This window comes from Theobroma cacao, chromosome 2 (genome assembly GCF_053813885.1).
Source record: "Theobroma cacao isolate CCN51 chromosome 2, ASM5381388v1, whole genome shotgun sequence".
NCBI classification, from domain to species: domain Eukaryota; kingdom Viridiplantae; phylum Streptophyta; class Magnoliopsida; order Malvales; family Malvaceae; genus Theobroma; species Theobroma cacao.
In genome coordinates, this window is record NC_142640.1 from 8,641,286 (window position 1) to 8,664,982 (window position 23,697).

Below are 23,697 nucleotides of genomic sequence, written 5' to 3' on the forward strand. Positions count from 1 at the left end.
TTCAGCTCTTATTGGGATTCATAAAAAATTAAAATATTTATATTATGTCATTACAAATATTTAAAATATAATTATTATAAAAAAAAAGTTATTTACTTTTCAAATTAATAGTTTGTATAATATGTAAATAAAAATAAAATACAGATTTTATAATTAATTTGTTAATTGATATGAGATCCAATATAACTCTCAAGAATTACAAAACAACCAAAAATAAAATATATTTATAAGTCATAAAATTATCTTTTATCTCACCCCTAATTTTTTCCCCCTAAAAAGTTGTAAAGCACAACAAAAGAAAATGAAGAACCAGTAAAGAAAAATGACAGATATAAATAATTTTATGAAAGAAATGTCAAGAAGCAAAGGGTGGTGCCACTTTTTTCTTTCAAAACTCGAAATATTCAAGTAATTACTTTCTTTAGACTTTGATAGCTTATGATTATGATAGCGTCTTTATTTATAATCTGAAATTTTGAATATTGGTAAAATAATTTGGTGTACGTAGAAAAATATTTTGAAAAAATATTATTAATTTTAAAAGGAGATTCTTTAATGAATGACTATTTAGTTAATATATAAAGAATACATTTGTAATTTTGATGGTTAAAAATTTATACAATACTATCAAACTTTAAGGTCATGTTTGTTATTTTGTTAGGAATGTGATTGCTGGTTATATAATTGTTGGAGAGATAACTTTATAGCATTTAATATAATATTGAAAAGTGATGGTTGTAAGGAATGTAATTGTTGGGATGATTACATTGTAAGGATTATATTGTAATGTTTACTTTGAAAACACTCTACTAGCAATGTAGTGTAAATTTACAAAATTATCTTTGTGTATGAAATATAAAGTTGAATAAACTTATTTTTTATTTAATGCAAATTTTTAACTTTTCAACTTTATCCTTTTAAAATAATAAATAATAAAATGACAAAATGATATAATATCTAAATATATAAAACTATTAAATATTATATTTTTAATAAATAAATATTCATTAAAATATGTGAATAACTAAATATGCTTTCTGATTCCACAGGATGGAAAGCACATATTCATGGTCCATAGTCAAAACCCAGTTCAAGTTTTCTCTTGATGTGCCTTCTCAAGCCTAACCAAAAGAGAGAAAAAATAAAAAAAGATAGCTAGGAATTAAAAGAGTACCGCAAACAAAGAACTAAAAAAGGAAACCCAATTTTTACTATCAGACCCTTTGGAGAAAATAGGGAAAAGGGAGAGAAAAAGATAGATGAAGGAGGTGGCATGGAGTCCACGGGACAAAATTTCACGATTTGAATGTGATTTATGAGGTTCAGATACTAGGCCCATGTTTATCTCCCACTCTAAACTTAGACATTTTTATCATTTGATGGGCAAAAAATTTATTTTGTGTACTGAATTTGTAATTTGTAATATTTCAATGATAAAATACTACCGAAATGTGTAAGTAAGTAACTAGGCTTTCCAGCGGCAAGAAAGAATAAGAAAAAGAAAAGAAAAAAAAACAAAAGAAAGGGTCTACAGCAGAGGTGAGGACAATTTGCAATGACAATCTCTCAACTATTTTGCAATGACTTTATAATGGGGAAAACTTTTCCATGTCGAAATTGCAAACCAAACATTGTAAAAACTTTACAATCATTTAAATTGCAGAGAGTGTAGAGAACTTACACCATACCAAATGCCTCCGAAAAATCTGTAAAGAACATTTGTAATGAATTATTTTTACATAAAAACAAAGCAATTTTTGTTACACTTGAGTTTATTTGTATTTATAATTATCATATACTTAATATAATATCATATAGGAGGATTTGAATCTGTATGAATATGCGAAAATATTTAAGGCCTACACCATTTGTTTTGGTGTAAGAAGTTACTTATAATATGTGTCATAAAAATCACATTAAAGATATTTAATTTTTTTTATGAAATTAACATTTACAATTTAGAAGTGTTAAAATTTATAATTAGGTACTTGACTCAATATAATAAGAATATGTATTAAATGATTTAAAGAGTGTGTTTTAAGGTTATCTTTTTTAAAAAAAATTAATTATATCAATAAAATTGTGTGATCATATGTTAATAAGACATTAGGTTTATTTTTATTTTTTAAAAAAAAGACATTAGGTTTATGTTAGTAATAAAGTCTTTAATACAGACAAGAGAATAAAATCTCTAATTTATATATAGGAGTTAGTGTCAGAAATCCTAAATCAGTAAAAAAATAAAAGAGATCTTGGTTTATAAATAATGGTCTTTCTTTTATAGGAACAAAACAAAAAAGGATACAGTCTAATCATTATTGGGAAGCGCACTCCTATAACATCATTCATCAATAGGTCCTAAGCTCCAATAGGAGGAGAACCAAAACTAATAAATTCCTCACCCAAAGAAAAACCTTTATTAGCCATAAAATCTACCAAGGCATTGCCCTCTTGAAAGACATGACGAATAACAACTTCCCATTCACAATGAAGGAGACCCTGAGTAGCTTGAATCAAGTCCAAGTTGAAACATTGATGAACAAGAGCAGAAGTAATGGCATACCCAGCAAGTTTTCTGTCAGTTTGAAGATCAATCTTGTGATGTCCTAGGTCCCATGCAAGACAGAATCCCTGATATATACGCCACGCATTTCCCAAGGCAAAATGCAAATCGACCTTGCCATTTACTTGCAAAGTTTCAAAGAACGTCACCTACTATCGTAGGTTCTATAAATCAATGATAGAAATCGTTTGAATTCAAAAGAAATCCACCCTGACGGAGCAGTGGACCAACTAATGAGAACTTTTTCTCTTCAGTTTGGAGAGATACCCACACACCCAAGGTTTTTTTGAACAAGAATGTCCACATTTATCGATTAAGCAACATCTATAAGAGGGCGTGTTCTCCCATCCAAATATCAGTTCAAAAATGTGTCAAGTGACCATCGTTAATGGCCGAACAAATATTCTTCTTAAAACTATTTCAAAGGCGACTAAGAGATGCTCAAAGCGTAGAAGAACTTGTAAGATATATATATTTGGGAACTATAAAGGAACATCACTTAATAGGCATGCCTTGTATGTTGGAAGTTTAAATCTATGACAAGTGATATCAGAATTTATTTAATTTTTCATTAATATGAATCTCATGAAAAATATTAGAGTCGAGGAAGACTCGGATCAAGATAAGTTTTTTTCTTCTATGAGTGAAAAAGTCAAACAACGAGAACGTTGTATAATTGGATGGATGAGAGTAACACATATCTCACATTTATAAGAGATGCAATATATCTTGAATTTTTAAATAAAATTTTTTTTCACCTAATAGGTATATTTTTTAAATTGAAAGTATAAGTCATAACATTAAAACCATCTCCAAAAAATTTTCTTTAATAAAGAAAGAAAAAAGACAAGTTTGATTCTTAATTATTAAAAAATTATAGTTATAAGTTGATGGTATTAAAAACAGTTTTAAGAAGAGAAAAGAAAAGGTGAGAGGGTGGGGGCAATAAGTGGATTCATTGCAACTAACACCTAATGCCCAACTGAAACCGGTGATAATAATTGAAGGGAATTTTTAGGCTTTTCAAATTTAAATCGTAATGCCGTCATCAATCTTTTAACGACATTTTGTTTTTGGCTTTGCAAACAATTGACGGTTAGGGGTTAACCGCTGTAATTCTGTAATCCAAACGGGGCGCAGTCAATGATTTTCCGGGATTAACGAACAAATCCAAAAACCAAAAAGTGGCGTAATGCCATTCGTCCAGGAATCGAAAGAATTATATATATATATATATATATTGGAGCAACGTGATGCGCGCGGAAGCGTGATGTGCATGGGGGTGTGAAGGCGCGTGAACAGGTAAATGGCTTTAATGAAGTGAGTCAGTAAGTTAGTCAGTCGTTGCAAATTGACATCTAGCCAGCTGTTTATTTACGTAATTTGCCACTTTTCCCAAGTTTAACAACAATGAGGCCCCTGTTTTTAGCGACAATGATTTGTGGGAGTATGTCTTGCCGTCGGTTGAGGCCCTCCGAGTTGTAGAATTTACGTATCCAACGGATAAGGTAGCCACTTGCATTTTATTATTGTAGGGCATGTTTCAGGTTGCCAATACACACACACTGACACTGAATCACTGGATCACTTGTCTACTAAGGACCATATTGTCTTTTCGTCACATGTTCCATTATTTGTCTTTTTTATTTTTTATTTTTTTTTAAAAAAAAACATTTTTCCTCTTTGATTTTTTATGGGCAATTGCTCCGAAGAATCCAAACGAAATCCGTCCGAAAGAAGAAAATTTTGTTTGGCTTTCTCAAATTTGATGAAGTAATGATATGCTGAAGCCATGAAAGAAATAATTACTCCTTGACTAATATCAGTAATCGTGAGTCGGAAAAGGAACAGTACTGCCCTGGACAGCACTTTATTACTCATATATTACACGGCAGAACCTACAGCATGGGTGTTGGTTGAATGGGGACTAAGCTTCGGGAAGGAAAAAGAACATCCCTACCTACCAAATTACCTGATAGGTAGCTGACAAAGCTTTTAAGATGGCAAAAGGGTGGTCAACTCAATCCTACCCTTTCTCATCGTACAACGTTCTAAAACCAACTGCATGTAAAAATGACACCGAAATTCGACCTCTTCCTAAACCATTTTCCTAAACTGTTCAATTAAAAGACAAAATGCCGTGCTTTGTGTCTTTAAGCATATGACTTGGACATCATTTTTACTTGGTTGTCCGGGAATGGAGTTACGTCCCTAGACTTAATTAAGTTTACATAGAATACAACCTCTTCCATGCAATGATTGTGACATGCTTAACATCTGGGATCCCTTGCATGCTTCTCACCTACTGCCTACAGCTTCCTATTTTATGGCATGGATATTGTAATACTCATAAATTTTGTTTCAAATTGGTCATAGTTGGGGCCTATGAAGATCCACTCACATGAACAGACACAGGCACACTTGCTCTTTGACCTCCCCCACCCACAACCCCCCAAAACCTAAACCAAAAAAAAAGAAATGCTAAGATTGGGTTTCTTCCGTTTAATCCAATAAAAACTAATGGTTGGGAGTCAAAATTGGGGACCCATTTTTCCTGAGTAGAATTTAAGCACACCATTTTAGCAGCAAACACTCTTTAGATTACCTCGTCAAGTTACATGGGCCTGATGTGGGCGGCACATGGAAAAAAAAAAAATAGTTAGTTAAGCTAAGGTCATGACCTTTTTCAATTAACTAATCATAAAAACTTTAGCTAGGAAGCTCCACCCATTACTTATCGGCGTAAATGATATCATTTCCTGATTGATTAAATACCAATTATCAGTAAATGTTGGCGGAGGTAAAATACTTTTTTATTCCTTTTTTTGACTCTTACACCCAAAATTTTTTTTTCAATGAGTAGATCTTTTGAGATCCGTATAACGCGTTTTTGACGGCAAAACTAATATATAATAAAATTTAATTAGCACACGAGGGGCATATATTCCCTATCCTAATTACGCGTTTAAGGTATTGCTTTCATTAATTAATCTTCAATTATTTGGATTAATATATGGCTTATATATTTTTCCCCCTAACCACTACAGTATATAATAATAGTGATAATTAGCCCAAATGGCAATGGACAATCGTGCCAAAGATTTGCTGTACTTTTATCACAAATTGATTACATCTATTTCTTTAAATGTTAATCATGGAACATTCCATAGTGAGCCCATTATACTAGTTGATCATGATCTTATTATTATACAGTGGCAATTCCAATTATTTTAGTCCCATTAAGAGCCCAAAACCTTAATTAAATGTATAATTCTATCCTTGCACAACGGTTCATGGTATCCCTGCCATGTTCCTCGGTTGATATGGTTTTCTTTTTGTCGAAATGGTTATTCTTTCTTTACTTTTATGTGGTTTTGCTCTGTTTGTTAAGCACGAATAGAGTGTTGCAGGCTAAAAGACAAAAGCGAAGGAACATACAAAAAACAACACATAGGAAGCAAACAGCTTGGAATCTAGATGAAGGGCCATGGCCAGAGTCAAATTTTCACCACTAGTTTTTGAGAACCCAGGTGAACCAAAATAGCTGCAAATATAATATGTATATACACACACTGAGGAGATGATTCATTGGAAAGATCAAAAGAAACTTAAAAACAACTTTTTCTTTTTCTTTTTACGCCTAAATTATCCAGGAAAGGTGCAGATTTATTGTAGTACATGGCTCAAAAACTCTCTCCAAAACTTGCAGTACTTTTGTCAGGGAAAGTGTGGTCCTCCTAATAAAGTGCAATTATCCTAATAAAAAGGCTGCCCGTGCAATCAAAAGCACGTTTAACACCAGGTTTACATTCATTTGTTGCGTTACCAACAAACTCAAATTGTGATCCCTGATCTTGAAATACAGTAGCAAAAGCTCTTGAGAGAAAACTGAACAGAATATCACCTCCTAGAATTTACCGTACATTGAGCACAACATCATTGACATCAATCAAAGCTCTCATTCTATATGAAAGATTAAAAAGAGAAAAGCATGAAATTTTGCCAAGTGGAAAAGTTGAGCCTTTTATATTTTCAAATCCCAGAGCTTAAGCTTTTCTGATTAGTTTATTTGATGTTAGCTGAAGAGAGAAGCCCCTTTTGGCAGCATTGTCTTGAAAAGTTGTACACTTGTCTACTATGGCATTGACTGTTTTCATGGAATATACATCTGAGGTGAGAGACTCTTTTTATGATTAGATTCCTTATTATTTCTTCTCTTTATAGTTATTTTAATTAGGGGCTGCTCATGCTTGTTCTCTTATGATAAAGAGGATTTTGCCTTTTCCTCATTGTTGGACCTTACATTTTATTTATCATTCATAAATCACAAATTAAGAAATGTTTTCCCATAAAAATGAAGCACAAGGTTATTGGTTAGACTCTAAATTGAGCAAATTCACAAGCTCCATGTTTTCTTAGCAATGAAGTCTTACTTTGTTTTCAAAAAAGAAAAAAAGAGTAGTTGATTTAAACAAATATAAACTTGTATGTTATAAAACTCAAATTGGGACCAAAATCCGAATGAAATTGACAGTGAGAGTGCCTTGTTGTGTAGTACCAGCTGTTTATATAAGCATTTAAAAATAAATGACTTAGATTCCCTTTCTTTTCGTTACTTAGAACTTACTAAAGAAACAAAAGCAATAAATGGGAACTCTAAGGAAAGACCCTGAAATGAGCTAAATAAGGGAAAGAGAGCTAAGCGAAGCAATTTTTTTCTAGGAAGGGTGAAACAGTGATTTTGCTCCAAACTGTGTGTCGAAAAGTGCAGAAGCTGATATAAAAACAGGCCCACATGGGTGATTCTATCATTACTCTGCCAAAAAAGAAACAAGTGTAAATGGGCGATATGGAAATATAATAAGTTGGTGATGGAATAGGAGACATAGTAGCAGCCACAAAATCATCAACATGTCAAACAGCTGGAGCCCATCTCACCTGTTTTTGGAGCCATTAATGAAAAGGACTTTGCCATTGGCAGGGTATATCAATTCTCTCATCAACTTTTTCTCCTTCAACAAATTTCAAAATACTTGATGCAATTGGATATGCTTATGTAAAACACCAATGGCAGGATGACACATCACTTGTATACAACTATGCCCTAATCATTTGCCCAGACTGTGCTCTGCGGAAAAAGAAAATTGTTTTTTTTTTTATAGATTGGGTAAAAGTAACGCTGAATCCCTTGATACTCTAAATTGGGATTTGAGAGGATTTTTTCTTTACTTGGGTGCTGGTATCAATAGGGTCAAAAACCTCCTAGTACAGACACCAGGATTTGAACCCTAGGCTATAGGGCTACCTGGTCAGTGGCCTGATGACATAAATCAGGTAATTCTGCCTCACTGTAGGGAGAGAAATGCAAGGGGTTCTACTGGATTATGGCTACCCCCTAAAGAAACAGACAAATCATTGTAATTATCCTTGGAACACTCAATATTCGCTAACGTGGGAACTCCGGTGATTCTTCCCATCTCCCTTCTGAAACACTAGTAAACACCCAAATATAAGATGGGCTCATTTTCAAGATTTTGCTAGGCCGTAGGGTAGCAGCCCCAACCCGACATGGGCTCGATCTGGAAAGCAACTCTACTATGTTAGTATTCGGCCGGGGACAAAGTGATTTAAGTTTCACATACAAATAACTTGGTATTCAAATATTAAGAAGCATACTCGTCAATGTTTTGGACTGAGAGAGAGAGAGAGAGAGAGAGAGAGAGAGAGCTTCCCATGTCCAATTGAAACAGCATTACGTTTCACCATTCATAACCCAAAACAATTCTCTTCATCTTCCTTGCATGGACCGAGAGAGAAAGGAAGCAGGCAAAATAATGTTAGTACAGTGAGTTTCAGGTCATATCTCCTAGTCTAGCACTAAAATTGAACTATCTGTGAACTATTCGGTAGTCTCAGCAACAAAGAATGGGCAGGTCAACACTCGCTTGGAAGAACATTGAAAAAGTGATAAACCTCATCTTCATCAATTACACCAACCTCTGTTGAGCAGACAGAACAGCAGACTGGCTTGAATGTTTCTCCACCAGCATCAACTGCTTCATTCTCACTACATTCTCTTCTTCTCTTGCCTTTTTTTGGTTTTACCTTTTCTTGTCTGACTTGGTCATTTTCAATCTTGCAGTTAACAACAAAAATTGCCCTGTATTGGGTCACATATTTTTCATGCCTGCAAGACCCCAGTTAAGCATAGTTATGTCAAGCACAAACGCACATCTTGATCCCAGCACAAACTGCTCAATAATGCCACAAGAAACAATAGAGTCTGTGCATCCCAGTTCATTTGACATTTAATTCTTATATCAACAAAACTACTCTATACTTAAAAGTGCAAAAAGTTTCTTACTTACCAAGACAAAGTCAAAAAAGCAGTACCTCTTAAATACAGAAAACTGGTTTTCTTTCAAAGAGGCATATTTAAATTATTAATCACAAGTACTAGCAGAGAAAATGGCGTTGCACTTTCATGCTGGAACATGCATCTCCAGTGTATGACATGGAATGTATTTGCTTTCCTTCTGTTTGAAAAAAGAATCACAACTATATGCAAAGAAGAATGGACTTGAACTCATGTCTTAATTCCCATAAGTTGTTACCCAAAAGTTAGTTTTAGTGCTTTTTCTATGCATATCTTATTTATAAATAATATGTGGTAACTTAACAGAACACCATCAGGACACGCATGCCAAATCTCAACCTAACTTGACATCTTCGTAAAAAGTACATTCATTTCGCAAGAATTTTATTCACAACTGTTTAAATGAAATGTCTGATTCAGAAAACTTACACAGATGAAACATTGAAACATATCAAATTGACTCGAAGGGGAACATGCATGACTTACCTACACATAACATTAAAAGACTAATGTTTGGTCTAGTCTCATGCCTGATTTTCCTTCAACCTACAAATTGCAATGATGGATAGATCCAATGCACATACCTCTGACACTCAAGGCAGAGGGTGGTAAAACAAGCAGGACAGCTAAGCACAGCATCAGAAATACGGCCTTTCCTTTTATTCTGAACCCATAATTCATCTTTATCATCAAGGTCTGGGTCATAGAATTCTGGTTTGATGGAATAGTCTATTTCATCATCGTCAGAAACTGAAAATGCACACAGCATGACCCACAATTCCCATCAGATTATATAAGAGGACACAAGACTTGAATATGCAAATGAAAGACAGTTTCAAAACCACCCAAATTCATCATGTATTTTGTAAAAGAAAATTTATTTCTTCTTTTCTGGAAAACAAAGCTCAAAAGATTAGCTGGTTCGTGCTATTGTCAATTCTCACACAGCCAAATAAGACGGTGAGCTGAGCAGACAATGAATTAAACAAAAAAAAAAAAGAAAGACAGCATGCTGACCATACTTTGGAACTTTTTAGGTTTTAATTACTTCGGAAGACCAGACATGAAATTTAGAGGTAAACAAAAAAGAAAAAAAATGGTGCTGACAGGAAATATTGTCTTTCACAACCAGTTATTAATTTTGTTAAAAGGGATTAAATTATTAGCTGATAAATGATAACCCAGATAAAAATTCAATAAGGAAGATCAATTTCTTCTTTGGAAACTAGTAAACAAAAATCAAGAATATATATATATATATATATAAATAAGTAATACGATTAAAGACAGTAAAGGGAATAAGAAAAAAATTACTGGTTTGCTGGGAATTGGTCGGGGAATCCATTTTTTCTGTTTTGGTGTCTTCTTCCACCTGCACTACTTCTACTTGCTTATTGGCTTTCGTTCCTTCCATGGTTCGTCCCTTGGGTTTTCTTCACAGTTCACAGCGCCTAAGAAGGATGCCAACTGCCAGGGCCCAAGGGTTAGATTTGGCCTTCTTCTATACTATTCTAATTGCCTTGGATTTGTTTCTAGGACACGGTGAGCACTGAGCTCTAAAACTTCTACCGTTTGAATGAAGGTTACAAATCATGTTCAACTTCAACATCTTATTTATTCATACTCAACAATCTAAGAGTCGAATCTCCTTTTTCTCAATAATAATAACACAAAAAATAAAATATCACATTTTTTAAATTTTAATCCAAATTTCAAATGGATCTATTTATTTTTTAAATGGACACTTTATTTCAAAATTACAAACACCAAATATTATAAAAAAATAAAATATTCTTTTTTTATTAATTTTAAAAAATATTATTATATTCTTTTAAAGAATAGGGGTGCCTCCTCAAGGGAGGGGAGCCCCAAATCGGGCTCCCCATATGGGGAGTTCTTTTTATTTGAATTAATAAAAAATCAATAAAATTATATAATAGTAATTTTAAAAATTAATTAAGTATACAATCATCTTTTATCTTTGTCACGTTATCAAATTGACGAAAACCCTAACCACTGGACCTAGGTGACTTATGAAAAATATTTTTTTGAGATGAAGTTTTTATTTTAAAAATTAATAAATTTCCGTATAATTTAAATCAAAATTTAAGAGGTGAAGATATTTTATATATAAAAAAAAATCTCAATCTCTTAAGTTTTAATTGTAATTCTAAGTAGGTTTATTAATTTTTGAAATGGACACTTTGTCCCAAAAATACAAACACCATTAACAGAGATTAAAAAAAAATTAAAATATATATTTTTATTAATTTTAAAAATTATTGTTATATTTTCAAAAAAATAAAAAAATACCAATTGGTGGTCTCTAGAGAGCTTTCTTTTAATTAATAAAAAATTAATAAAATTATATAATAGTAATTTTAAAAATTAATCAAAGATAAAATTATCTTTTGCTCTTATCACGTCATCAAATTGACGAAAACATTAATGATTGACTAACAACTGGTCCTTAGTGTCTAACGAAAATAATTTTTATAAGACGAAGTGTCTATTTTGAAAACTAATAAATTTCTATATAATTTCAATTAAAACTTAAAAAAACAAATATATTTTATCTAAATTTATTAAATGGGCCAATGGGTCATGGAATGCATGACGGAAAATAAAGTATTAGGTAAGAATTAGATTTTGCAAGTCTAATTTGGATAATTGGCAAGTCCAATCAAATAATTGAGTTTTCAAAGCTCTAAGATACAAACAATATAAACATTATGAATGTAAATTATTGCATATATCATAATCATGTCAAGTTGATCTTCCATTTTAACAATACATGATGATAATCAAGCCAAGTTAATACTTATAAGTTAAATTTGATTGATACTTTTGCTTTTTTCTATTTGTCTTTAATTTTCTATTCATTTTTTTCCTCTTTATTTATTTTACTCAGCCCCTAAATAATCGTCTAACACCATAAGTGATTCCCCCTTCCCACTTCCAGAAAAAAGGATTAGAGTTTAGCCTAACTGGCTTCATTCTTATATATGAGGCAGAAAAGTAAATACTAGTAGGAACAAATCTTCAATGAGCAACTCTCCTAATGAACTGCATTATAGCATCAGAGCTTATACCGAAATCAAAAGCAGTAGACTAGTATTACTATAATTCATTCTAAATGCAGCAATTGGGAAACTGTCTACTCCTTGAATGTCAATCACATACCTTCCTCAGGTTAGTGAAACCCTTCCAACACTGGATAGCTCTACAACACCACAGAAACAAGATAAAAACATTTACCTGTCTACATTACTTCTCTGGTGGTTCAATGATGTTTCCCGACCCATAAACAACCTTATTGTTTATTTTCATATAATAATATATTGCTGATATTAGAAGAGAATTGAGACAAAACTAAAGAATCTATACAACAATGTATGAAACAGTAAATGATGCTGTCATAGACAAACAGAGCTGTAAAAAATTCAGATGTACATATAATACCAAATAGCAAAACTAAGACTTTCTTAAAATTAACCACACTAATCTTAATCTCCATGTTTACACATAACTCTGCTTTCCAACTTTGAAGCGGCTGTTCTATCACCATATCCCATGAATGAAATGCTGATATTTTGCTGCATTTCAAGCTGCCAAAATCAAATCCAAGTTAGGATGTCATTCTACAAATAAGACTCAAGAAAAAGTACATTCAAATTGACCACAACATTGCAAGCAGGGTATATACATCTGCACCACAAAAATTGAATGAAAGTACTACTGCACCACGCAAACATATGTGCCACCAAAAGAAGGTACCTTCAATTTCTAATACATCACAATATACTTCAAAGTCAAGAAACCAACAAGTTCTGTATCTGTGGTTTTTTCCCAACTCCAATGGTTAAAGCATCAAAACCACCCTTTTATCTTTCCACCTTTCCATCCAGCATAGCCATAATTCACGAGCAATCAAGTATGCAGGCCTTGGCGATTAACATTACGTCTTTTAGCAGAATAAAATTGCTTTTTGTAGACTGAATTTGCTAAATACCAGTGTTCTTTGACCAGTACAGATCAAAACAAGTATAGCTTCAGACAGTTTTGTTGCTAGTAATATGGAATGATTGCAGCAATCGGTCTTCATAGAAAAACAGATAACAAAATTTTAATCTATTTTGGAATGTGAGATAAACACCTTTTTCGGTTGGTTATAAATTGAATTTAAACCTGTCCCCAGATCCAGCACAGCCTAACATTTTAATTACAAATTAATTCTCTTTGTGGAAAGTATGAAGAAATTAACAAGGTTCAACCTCCTTACAAGGTTACAATTAAGGGAAGAAGCATGCATTGAGAGGTAGATTTATCTAGCAAACATGTATTATCAAAAAATGTCAACACAACCAAGCATACTGTATTCAAATCCTGATTGATTCATTTATCACTATTTCAACATGATTCAGATTAACATTGGCAAGTATGTAATGCAAGAAAAGAAACATGCAGCATTAAAAGTGAAAAATCAAAAGCTGTTTGCCACTAAGATGTCTATGACATTACAGCCAAATATTACCAAAGAAAAAAATTAACAGTCCAAAGAAAAATACAAATGGCTTAAAGGCCCATCAACTAGGACCACAAATTTCTTCAGAAAACAAGACTAAGAAATATCAAATAACACATAACACAACCTGGACATTACAAGACTGTTAAAGCTCGCCTGGAGTTTCTTCCATTGAATATGATGCTAGTGTCATTCGTTCTCATACTAAAAGTATGTACAGAACTTAAGTGTCTAATTTTTATTCCTGACTCTTGCCACCAACCTTTTCTCTCAAGACTTCTTTTCCATGTTTTGCTTTACCTTATGACCCAAATAAAAAGATAGTCTAACTTCTAGTCTTAAGTTGGTAGGAGCACCTCAATCAGTTACCAGAATTCCAGAAGAAAATCACATGGTCCTATAATCTTTCTGAAAACATATCTTGCTTCAGCTACCCATCATTCAATGCCCCTGTGATTTATACCTTTATTAAGCTCGAAGATCTATTATCAACTATAGGTGCAAGCTCCACCTTGGTATTCAACAATTACATATTATTAGTTCCCACCACCTCTACCCTGCAACATATTGAACACCAACCCTTTCAAAGCTAATATCAGTTGGATTCTTTGAAAGATATACCTACTAAAAGCATAAAATGTAAGTAATACATTGTTGACAAAGACTTGTCAGAAAATATAATACTAGTAACTACATAAGTGTGAAACAATAACTTCAGACAACAACCACTTATAATACCCTCCAATACAAACATGGCCATCATCCCACATAAAGAAGAATAAAGAACTAATAGAAGTGCCAAAATGGATATGCACCCTTGACTTAAACCTGCAAAATTGTTAGCCACCATATGCAGGCAGCGTATATTTTTGAAAAGTTAAATTAAAAAACTCATACCCGTCCCTCCCTTTATTATTGTAACTTTATAATTTACATATTGACAGCTAAGCTACAATTTGGTTATATGAAAAAAGGAATGACAAGAAATTTTTGATGCTCAAGCAAGTTCAGAATTCCTCCTTTCCCTCGAACTCTTAAAATAGGGATTAATTATGCCTAGTGAGAAAAATGGTAAGAGTCTTGATCTCCACCTTCATAACTATAGCAACTATACTCTTATTATAGATAATGACCAAGTTGTATGTATACTGAGTGCATAAAACAAAGTATTTCGAATTCTGACTATAGCTGTGTGAGTTTGATTAGTGACATTTTACAATATTTTGATAAAGAAAAGACAGATATGGTTTGGGAGGCATCATAGTTTCCATCACATCAACTATAAATGCAACGGAATAATCTAAAAATCCTTGCAGGAATAACATTTCACGGTATGGGACTTTCAAGAAAACAATGCATATGATTGATTACTTTGACTAATATTTTCCTATCAAATTCACATAAATTACACATGTAATTAGTTGACCAAATACTGCCAGGTCCTAAGAGTCTAAAAGAGCATCATCACATGGATGAAAATTCAATATTCAGTCATGCCTAGCAGGCATTCTCATTCTCTTCTCCACATTCCCGCATGACTTTGCCATGCCCAACAATGGACCAAAGGCCTGTAACCAAAAATATCCAAAACTCAGATGACCAGCTTTATTATATTAGCTGGTAAACTAATTTGATCACCATTGAACACCACACATGATACACAAGAAATTGAACCATAATCCCAATTTTCAAAAAAAAAAAAAAAAAATTGAAGGATAACACAAAGACAGCCCCAGAAAAAGGGGGGAAGAATAACAATACATATTATTGTTATACAAGGCTAAAACATACTCACATTTCTCAATCCAAATCTTCTTGCCGGGTCTCCGCATTATCACCTGATCCTGAACCTGACCCACGAGCCCGAAATGGCCAAGGCAGCGATATCCTAAAACTCCTCTCGACCGTCCTATTATCCCCTGCAGACCGCTGCCCACTATCACCTCCACCACTACCCTCACCATCATTACCTCCACCGGTCCCCTGCGCCCCACGAACCCTCCTCTCATAATCAGGATCATCCGTAGGCAACTCGTGACGACACACCGGGCATGAATTATGCAATTCCAGCCACGGCAATATGCAATCTTTATGATAAAGATGCTTACAGGGCATCTGCTTCGCTTGAGTCCCTTCCTCGAACTCGTCCATGCAAACTGCGCACTGGTTGAACTCCGAATTCAAGTGATTCTTCGTTATCTTCACCGAAGGTAGCGAGTCAATGGCTGATTTCGATGCCGGTGGGGTCCCGTACCGGTTAGGGTCGTTTTCGGCCAGCTGTTGGATCAGTTGCTCGAGGCCTGGTCCGATGAAATAATCCCCGATGTTAGCCGGAAGCCGAAAGCCCGGCTCGGATGGATTGTTCTGGATCACGAACTCGATGTGGGCGCCGCTTGAACGGAGATCGTTTAGATGATTTTGGATAAAGGCAAATGGATCGAAAGCGAAAGGGTCGCCTCGGGCTGACCGGGTAGACCCGAATAGGCTAGGGTTATGAACGTCAATAGAAGCAGGGGACGATGAAGATGTCGTTGTGGAAGAAGACGAGGAAGGGAAAAGGAGCGGGAGGAGGGAAGAGAATGGATCCGATAACGATAAATAGGGCTCGGAGAATGGATTCAGGTTTGGATTCGGGCTCTGGAAGGCGGAGCCTTGATTAGGGTTAGGGTTTTCGTATTCTTCGAGGAACCCCTCGTTGCATATGGGACAAGAAGGGTCAGAGGAAGGGGAGATTGTTACGTTGACGGTACGATTGCATTGGTAGCAAAAGAAAGGCTTACTGGTTACGCCGACGGTGTTACCGCCGCAGTTGACGTTCCCGTCGAACGACATGTTTAACGTTTGGGATTGTTTCAACGGGAGAACCGGACAGAGAAATGAAATTTGATTTGAGCGTTTGGTTTTTTTTCTTTTAAGAAATATATCTTATGGAGAGAGATTTTCAATTTAATTTTTTTAGAGGCTTCTAGAAGGTCTATCGACTTTAATTAAGTAATTTCTTTTAAGATAATTAAAGGGCTTTCAGTTTTGTAGTTGCGTTTAATCTTGTACTTCCCTAGTTGAGCCAGATTTAATTGATCTTTTTGTTACTTAGAGAATTATGGTAACCTTCATCATGACAGCTTTAAGGTGGCATTTGATATCAAGAAAGTGATCAAATTTTTTAGGGATTTAATTAGTGAGAAATGCTTTGTTCTGTTTGGTAGGTCAAGTTGATGAGAATGTAACTCTATTTTGGATATAAAATTGTCATTAGGGGTGAGCAAAACCAATTCAGACAAATTACTCACCCAAATTAAATATAATTTAGATAAAATAGTTCGGTTTGGTTAATCCATTGGATTAATTGGTCTAATTGATTTTTTGATCGGTTCTTAGTTTTAAAATTTTTGGACCAGTCCACCTAAAAAATAAAACTTGTTATATATATATTAATATATATAATATTTTTATATATATTAAGAAGAATTGATAGTAAACTTAATTAATAATATATTTAAAATATATTAGAGTATTATATATACATATACGAATAATAATCATGGTAATTTAATATTAATTATATATATTTATTTATACATTTGTATTAATATGAAATTATAAGTTATATATTTTAAATGATATAACTTATATGTTAATATTATAATATATGATAGTAAATATCTTACACATTAATATTTTATAATTATTATACTTTAGTAATATTTCGTAATATAAAATGTTATAAATATATATAATTGTATAAATATATTATATATACATATATTTAATTTATATATAAACATTACTATAAATTATAATAAACTTTATTTAATGATTACATTTAATAACTTTATTAGTTATCACCTTAGATTTTATAATATATTGTTTATAATTAATTATTATTTATACATATTTTGATATAAAACATTATAGCATATAAGTTATGTCATTAATTTCATATATATATATATATATAATAAAGTCATATATTATATATACATATAATTAATTTATACATAAGCATTACTATAACTTATAATAGATTTAATTTATATGATTACACTTAATAATTTTATTAGTTATCACTTTAGATTTTATAACATATTGTTTATAATTAGTTATTATTTATACAAACATTGATATAAAACATTTTAACATATAATTTCTATAATTAATTATATATATATATAATAAAGTAATATATTATATATACATGTATTTAATTTATACATAAGCATTACTATAACTTATAATAAACTTTATTTATATGATTACACTTAATAAGTTTATTAGCTATCACCTTAGATTTTATAAGATATTGTTTATAATTAATTATTATTTATACAAACTTTGATATAAAACATTATAACATATAAGTTATATAATTAATTTCATATATATAATTATGGATGAAGTTTATAAGTTTTAATAGTATAATTTGTAAAAAAAAAAAAAGTGATAAAATTTTGGTCCATTCGTCCAAAACCGGACCAAATTAATCAATTCTATGTTTGGTCAGTTTGATCTTTTTTTTTTTTATATTTGGTCAGTTTTGGTCAGTTTTTTTAAAATAATTGATCTATTTGGTCTTTAAGCATGGTGGATCAAACCACCAAATCCACCTATTTGCTCACTCTTAATTGTCATAGTGGGAGGGAAGGGAAGGTGATTTTTTCTTCGACATAAGGGAAAGTAAAATGAGATCAAAAAGAAAAAAATATCACCTTGCGTTGAACTATTTGGGGAGGATAGAGGGGCAAGATTTGACCTACCTAGTCATCGACATTCACAAGGTCAGATCTAGCTTGTCGTTCATTGATTTGAATCTAGTGATGGGTGTAAGAAAGAAGGAAAAAAAAAGAAAAAGAACAAGTGCTCTTCATTTCGATGACGATTGCCTGGAGAAACAAAAGAAAAAAAAAGAAAAAGTATTAGTATGAGTTGTAATTATTAATTTTAGAAATATTTTGAAGAGAATATTTTTCTATTTTTTTTACTTTGTTTGTATTTCAAAAAAGTCTAGGGTAAGAATATTTTTGTCACAGTCCAAATTCTCGGGCCATGACCGGTGCATGGGCCCAAAGGGGCATAGCCCACTAAGCCCAAGCAAGCATTTTTATGCAATTTTGATTATCATTCCTATCCATCATCTTTAAAATAAAGTGCTGTAACTCTCAAAAGTAAATGTTCCAATAATATTTTATAACAACTGAATATTCATATTTATATTATATCAAAGTACTATCATCATCAATCCAACATATACACACTTCATTTATAATATGACTCTTAGTAGTTTACATTACATATTCATGTTCACAAGTAATAGACTCAAGATTATCAGCGGAGTGACTCTGGGTGAAGATACAGTTACTGAGATGCCATAGTACCTACCAAGAAGACGAGCATATGTGTGCAACTCAATCTAGGTCCAAACTGCCTCCAAATTTGAAAACATGAATTTTAAAAACGTGAGTACGAAACTCAGTGAGTGAACATAAGAAAGGGAACAAGCAATCAATAAGAAGAATTTGAAAATCATGATGCATTTCAAACTAAAAACCCCTCATTTCAAACTTTGATTAATAACCTCATAGTGTTGCAACAACCCATGATCAGTCCATGAAGTTAAATAGGTGAAAAATATATCAAAAACCGAATAGGATAGCATGCAGGACAGAATGTTTCTCGCTGCAGCGAAGTTTATTCTCGCTGCAGTGAGAAACAGTATCAATTTACATATGTTCCAGTTTTTCTATCATATCTCCCGCTACAGAAGTTCAATTGACCTGATTTTTAGACCATTAGAAAGCTAAGAGGTAGGGCTACAACTTTTATGTTTACCACTTTTTCCAGTTCGGATGGAAAGATGGTCAAAATCTTCATCAAAGTAAAAGCACTATACTAGAATCCGAGAGTTTCTCGCTGCAACAAGTTTTCGGCTGCCAAAACAGAAGGTTTCCTGCTGCAGTGAGAAGTAAGGCACCTAAGTGTAAAATGGACCTCCTTTGCACTAAAAATCCATTTGGTGCTGCAATAAAGATCAATTTGCAAGAAAATGAGAAATTCTCAAGATTCATCATATCAAATTTCACATGCATTACAATCATATACCATATTCATGAACTTTTATTTCACAATCATATATATACATATATACATAAGTAAACACCAATACCACTATCATCTCACCCAACTCATGTGCATAAATAGTTGATGTTGTGTGATAATTATAACCGTGCGTGTGCACGATGTGGGGGGATGCACATGCCGGTGATGGTGGTGGTGAGGGAGATGGATGATAATAGTGCCTGTGTGCACGATGTGGGGGGATGTACACGATGACACTGATTATACACGATGTGGGGGGATGCACACGATGACTCCGGCTATGTGCACGATGTATTCCAAAAATTTCCTTTTGTCTCTTCTTGTCTCCTTGGCACCCAAAATACCTTATTATGCCTCAATTGACTTCCGAATCACTTTTTATCCTGCAAATTCTTCTCCTATAAATATATTTTTATTTTATTATTATTTTCTTGTATACGAAATATTTTATCCCAAACTATTCTTTAGGCCTACTTGGACCTTTATAACATTAGAAAACTACTTTTAAGGGCTCACCAAGAGAAATGATGAAATTATCCCTAATCCGCATTATCTCGTCTACTTCTAGTTATGTGCCTATGGAGATTGAGATTTTACAGGTTCACTTCTGAATTACCCTTTTTAACTCAGTAATCAATCTCAATTGGCATCCGTAAACTTTATCAGCTACCGTATCAAAATACGGGTTACTACAATTTTCTTATTTGTATTTTATTTATTTGCACATTAAGTAGGTTTAGGTTTAATTTTCTATTATAATTACTTTTTGTGCACATCAAGTAAGTTTAGGTTTAGTTGGCTATTATAAATAACCCTTTATGTAGTTTTTATTTTTTTATCAAGCAGTTTAGGGTTTTTGCTTAGATTTGAATATTTTCTACACAGTATCAGAGCAGTTCTAATCTGCAAAGAACTCTCTAACACGAATATTGCAATTGATGCTGCTAAGTTGTGTGCATTTCAAGGAATTGCCTTTAGAGCTCACAATAAACGTAAGGATTCAATTAATTGTGGCAATGTTGTTGAAATCATAGAACATATTGCTTTTTATAGTAAAGAAGTAGTTTCAATTGTCTTGGATAATGCCCCCCAAAATGCCTCTTATATATCTCTTATGATTTGAAAAGGAGATTTTGGCCCTTTATGCAAGCAAAATCCAAAGTTTCATTTGGGAAGAAATTGGTGATTCAAAATTTTGTATTCTTGTAGATGAATCATGAGATGATGGAAACAGAGAGCAAATAGCTATTGTCTTAAGATTTGTTGATAAGTAAGGCTTTATTCGAGAGAGGTTCTTTAATTTGACTCATGTTGAGGAAACTAAAGCTTCTATTCAAAAATTTGTAATGTGCTTGCTTTTCATAATCTTAGCATCCAAAATATACAAGGGCAAGGATATGATGGAACAAGTAATATATGAGGTGAATTGAATGGATTGTGAACATTATTTTTGAAAGAGTGCCCATTTGCTTATTACATTCATTGTTTTGCTCATTGACTACTATTTATATTGATAGAGACATGCAAAAATGTTATTCCTATTTAGCATTTTTTCTCTTATCTGGCTTTAATTATTAATGTTGTTGATTCATTTACAAAAAGAAAGAATCATTTGTAAATTGCTCATGCAATTGAGATTGTAGAGTTGGTTTCTACTGATGAGCTTGACACTGGAAAAGGAAAAAAAATCAAGTTGGCTCATTAAAAAGGGCAAGTGATACACGATGGGGCTCTCATTTAAAGTCTTGTCAAAGCTTACTTGATTTATGGAATCTGACTGTTGTTCAATTTTCTACCCATGCAAATATACGTATCTTAAATATAATATAGTGATTAGTAAAGTGTCGATCCCACAAAAAATTAAATTAATTCTTACTGTTAACTACTAAAATTAACACACTCTAACTTTATCTAAACAATTAAAATTAAATTAAAACTAATAAACTAAAAACTAAAACTAATCTAAAATATATCAACATAATTATTTTATTAACTTCTAGTGATTACCAAACCTAAGATTATGATATTCCTCAATACTTTATCTGAATATTGTTTCTTTCTTTTAACTTAGTTTAATGGATTAAGTTCCTAACCTAGAGTCTTAAATTATTTACAAGTCTTTATCGAGTTTCTCATAAAAATACCTCTCCCAATTAATTTACTATATGTTGATGCAAATTATATGAAGAAAGATTCATTAAGATTGTGCTCTAATTTTGGCTACATATGGCTTATAGGTGTATGTCTACCCTATATGCAAATCAAATAATCTAATCAACTAAGTGTATTCGATCATACGCTATTTTATTCAAAGTCTACCTAAATCTCCTTTATCAAGGTTTAATCTAGGTTTTCAATTCAATCTAATTGGTGATCAAGCAATTAGAAAGCATTAAGAACATAATAAAATAAACAACTTAAATCCATCAAATGTAAGTAAAAGAGAGATAAATAATTCAGACTACATATTAAGTTCAATCATAATTTTAGATAAAAAGTTTAGTTCCCTATCAAGTTACACATCATCATTAAATAAAATTAAACATTAAAAACAAAACCAAGAAAATAAGAGAATAACAAAAATATAGAAAAACTCAAGAATTGTATTCTTGATCTCCAAATCTCCTTGAATCCTGCAAATTCTTCTTACCTTCAATGACTTTGTAGCTTGACTCTCCGCTATCAATCTGGTGTTTCCTTTTCTCCCTAAAAATCCTCAAAAAGGTTATTTTTATAGGGATTTGAAGTTAGGCCAAATTAGGTGAAGAAAGAAGTCAATTTCAGTTGAGATTTCCTTATCAAACTATGTGGGCTACAGCCTACTACCTCCAAAGTCACTGCCTGGACCATTTAAATTGCAAAAATCATAATTGTTCAAGGACTGCTGCAGTACATCAACTTTGACAAGATTTTTGACCACCTTCTAGGCCGAACTGGTCGAAGTGGTAAATATAAAAGTATATCTTTTTCTCTTATCTTTCCAATGGTTTAAGAATTATCTCATTTGGAGATCTGTAAAGAGTGTTATAGTCGAAATACCAAAACATATGCAATGGAAGTCTGCACCTTGAAATTGCACTTCTTCTTCCACTAAAATTCTTCTTTCATCAAACACCTACAAAAGCACAAATAAATCAATAACAACTTATCTTAACCACATTAATACCAAATTAAGCATAAAATTAACTAAGATTAGATTGACTCACCTAAATTAACTAATTTAAAATAATTAAATAGAATCTACTAATTTCTATAGATTATTACAAAAACTAAGCTAAATTACTATCAAAATTAAGTCTAAATAACTCTATATTAGAGAGTTATCACCGATTCTCAAAGTTCTACGTGAAATGATTAATGAAGGTGACACCTTATCCTAAAGGGCCTTAACTAATTGAGTTTATGATTTGATGACCACATTTGAATTTGTTTGTATTCTGCATCTTACGATAAAGATTTTGAAAAAGGTAGATAATTTATGGGGACTTCTTTAGTGTAATCACAAGACATTTTTAATGCAATGAATTTAGTAGCTACAACAAAGAAAGTTATTGAAAACTTTAGAGCTAATGGGTGGGATGTTTTGTTTTAAGAAGTCAAGTCTTTTTGTGAGAAACATGAGATAGCAATTCCTGATATGAATGGTACTCGTCAATCAGGTAGAGGTCGAGTAATGAAAGGTAAGAAAATTCTAATGATGCATCATTATCGGATTGATTTATTCATTGGTACTATAGATTCAATGCTATAAGAGATAAATAGTAGATTTAATGAAGATACAATGGAGTTACTTATTCTTAGCTCATTTTTGGATCTTAAAGATGGATTTAAATTATTCAAGATTGATGACATTTGCAAGCTTGCTCAAAAGTTCTATTATAATGACTTCATTCATTTAAAAAAATTGCATATGAAATATGAATTGGATCATTTTGAACTTGATATTAGGCAAGATCCATGTTTGCAAAGTGTTTCAACTCTCTTAGAGCTGTACCAGTTAATTTCAAAGACAAAAAAATTAGTTGTATATCCTTTATTGGATCGTTTAGGTCAGCTTATCTTAACTCTTCTAGTTTCTATAGTAACTACAAAACGTGCATTTTTAGACATGAAAATTGTAAAGACATGAAAATTGTAAAG

General features: G+C 32.3%; 2 protein-coding genes across 3 annotated transcripts; both read right to left on the reverse strand.

Annotated features, from left to right (window-relative positions):
- Nucleotides 1–8,189: 8,189 nt before the first annotated feature.
- LOC18608473 (E2F-associated phosphoprotein) lies at nucleotides 8,190–10,538 on the reverse strand. Its single transcript, XM_018115820.2, has 3 exons — nucleotides 10,254–10,538; nucleotides 9,524–9,689; nucleotides 8,190–8,750 (listed from the first exon to the last, which is right to left on the reverse strand). The coding sequence occupies exons 1-3, from the start codon at nucleotides 10,351–10,353 to the stop codon at nucleotides 8,498–8,500; spliced, it is 519 nt and encodes a 172-aa protein (XP_017971309.1). The 5' UTR covers nucleotides 10,354–10,538; the 3' UTR covers nucleotides 8,190–8,497.
- Nucleotides 10,539–12,287: 1,749 nt separating this feature from the next.
- Nucleotides 12,288–16,388, reverse strand: LOC18608474 (RING/U-box superfamily protein). Of its 2 annotated transcripts, none has more exons than XM_007043193.3 (2): nucleotides 15,260–16,387; nucleotides 12,288–12,547 (listed from the first exon to the last, which is right to left on the reverse strand). In XM_007043193.3, exon 1 carries the CDS (start codon nucleotides 16,294–16,296, stop codon nucleotides 15,265–15,267), a length of 1,032 nt encoding a protein of 343 aa, XP_007043255.1. In that variant the 5' UTR covers nucleotides 16,297–16,387; the 3' UTR covers nucleotides 12,288–12,547; nucleotides 15,260–15,264. The 2 variants fall into 2 exon arrangements, with proteins under 2 accessions (XP_007043255.1, XP_017971288.1); XM_018115799.2 differs by lacking the exon at nucleotides 12,288–12,547 and adding an exon at nucleotides 14,805–15,032 and having other exon boundaries at nucleotides 15,260–16,388.
- Between the last annotated feature and the right edge of the window lie 7,309 nt (nucleotides 16,389–23,697).

Coding starts and splice junctions, on each gene's coding strand:
- LOC18608474 (XM_007043193.3), bottom strand. CDS start 16,296: ATGTCGTTCGACGGGAACGTCAACTGCGGCGGTAACACCGTCGGCGTA.
- LOC18608473 (XM_018115820.2), bottom strand. CDS start 10,353: ATGGAAGGAACGAAAGCCAATAAGCAAGTAGAAGTAGTGCAGGTGGAA. Junction 9,690..10,253: donor GACCAATTCCCAGCAAACCA/GTAATTTTTTTC, acceptor GTGCATTTTCAG/TTTCTGACGATGATGAAATA. Junction 8,751..9,523: donor CTCTGCCTTGAGTGTCAGAG/GTATGTGCATTG, acceptor GGGGTCTTGCAG/GCATGAAAAATATGTGACCC.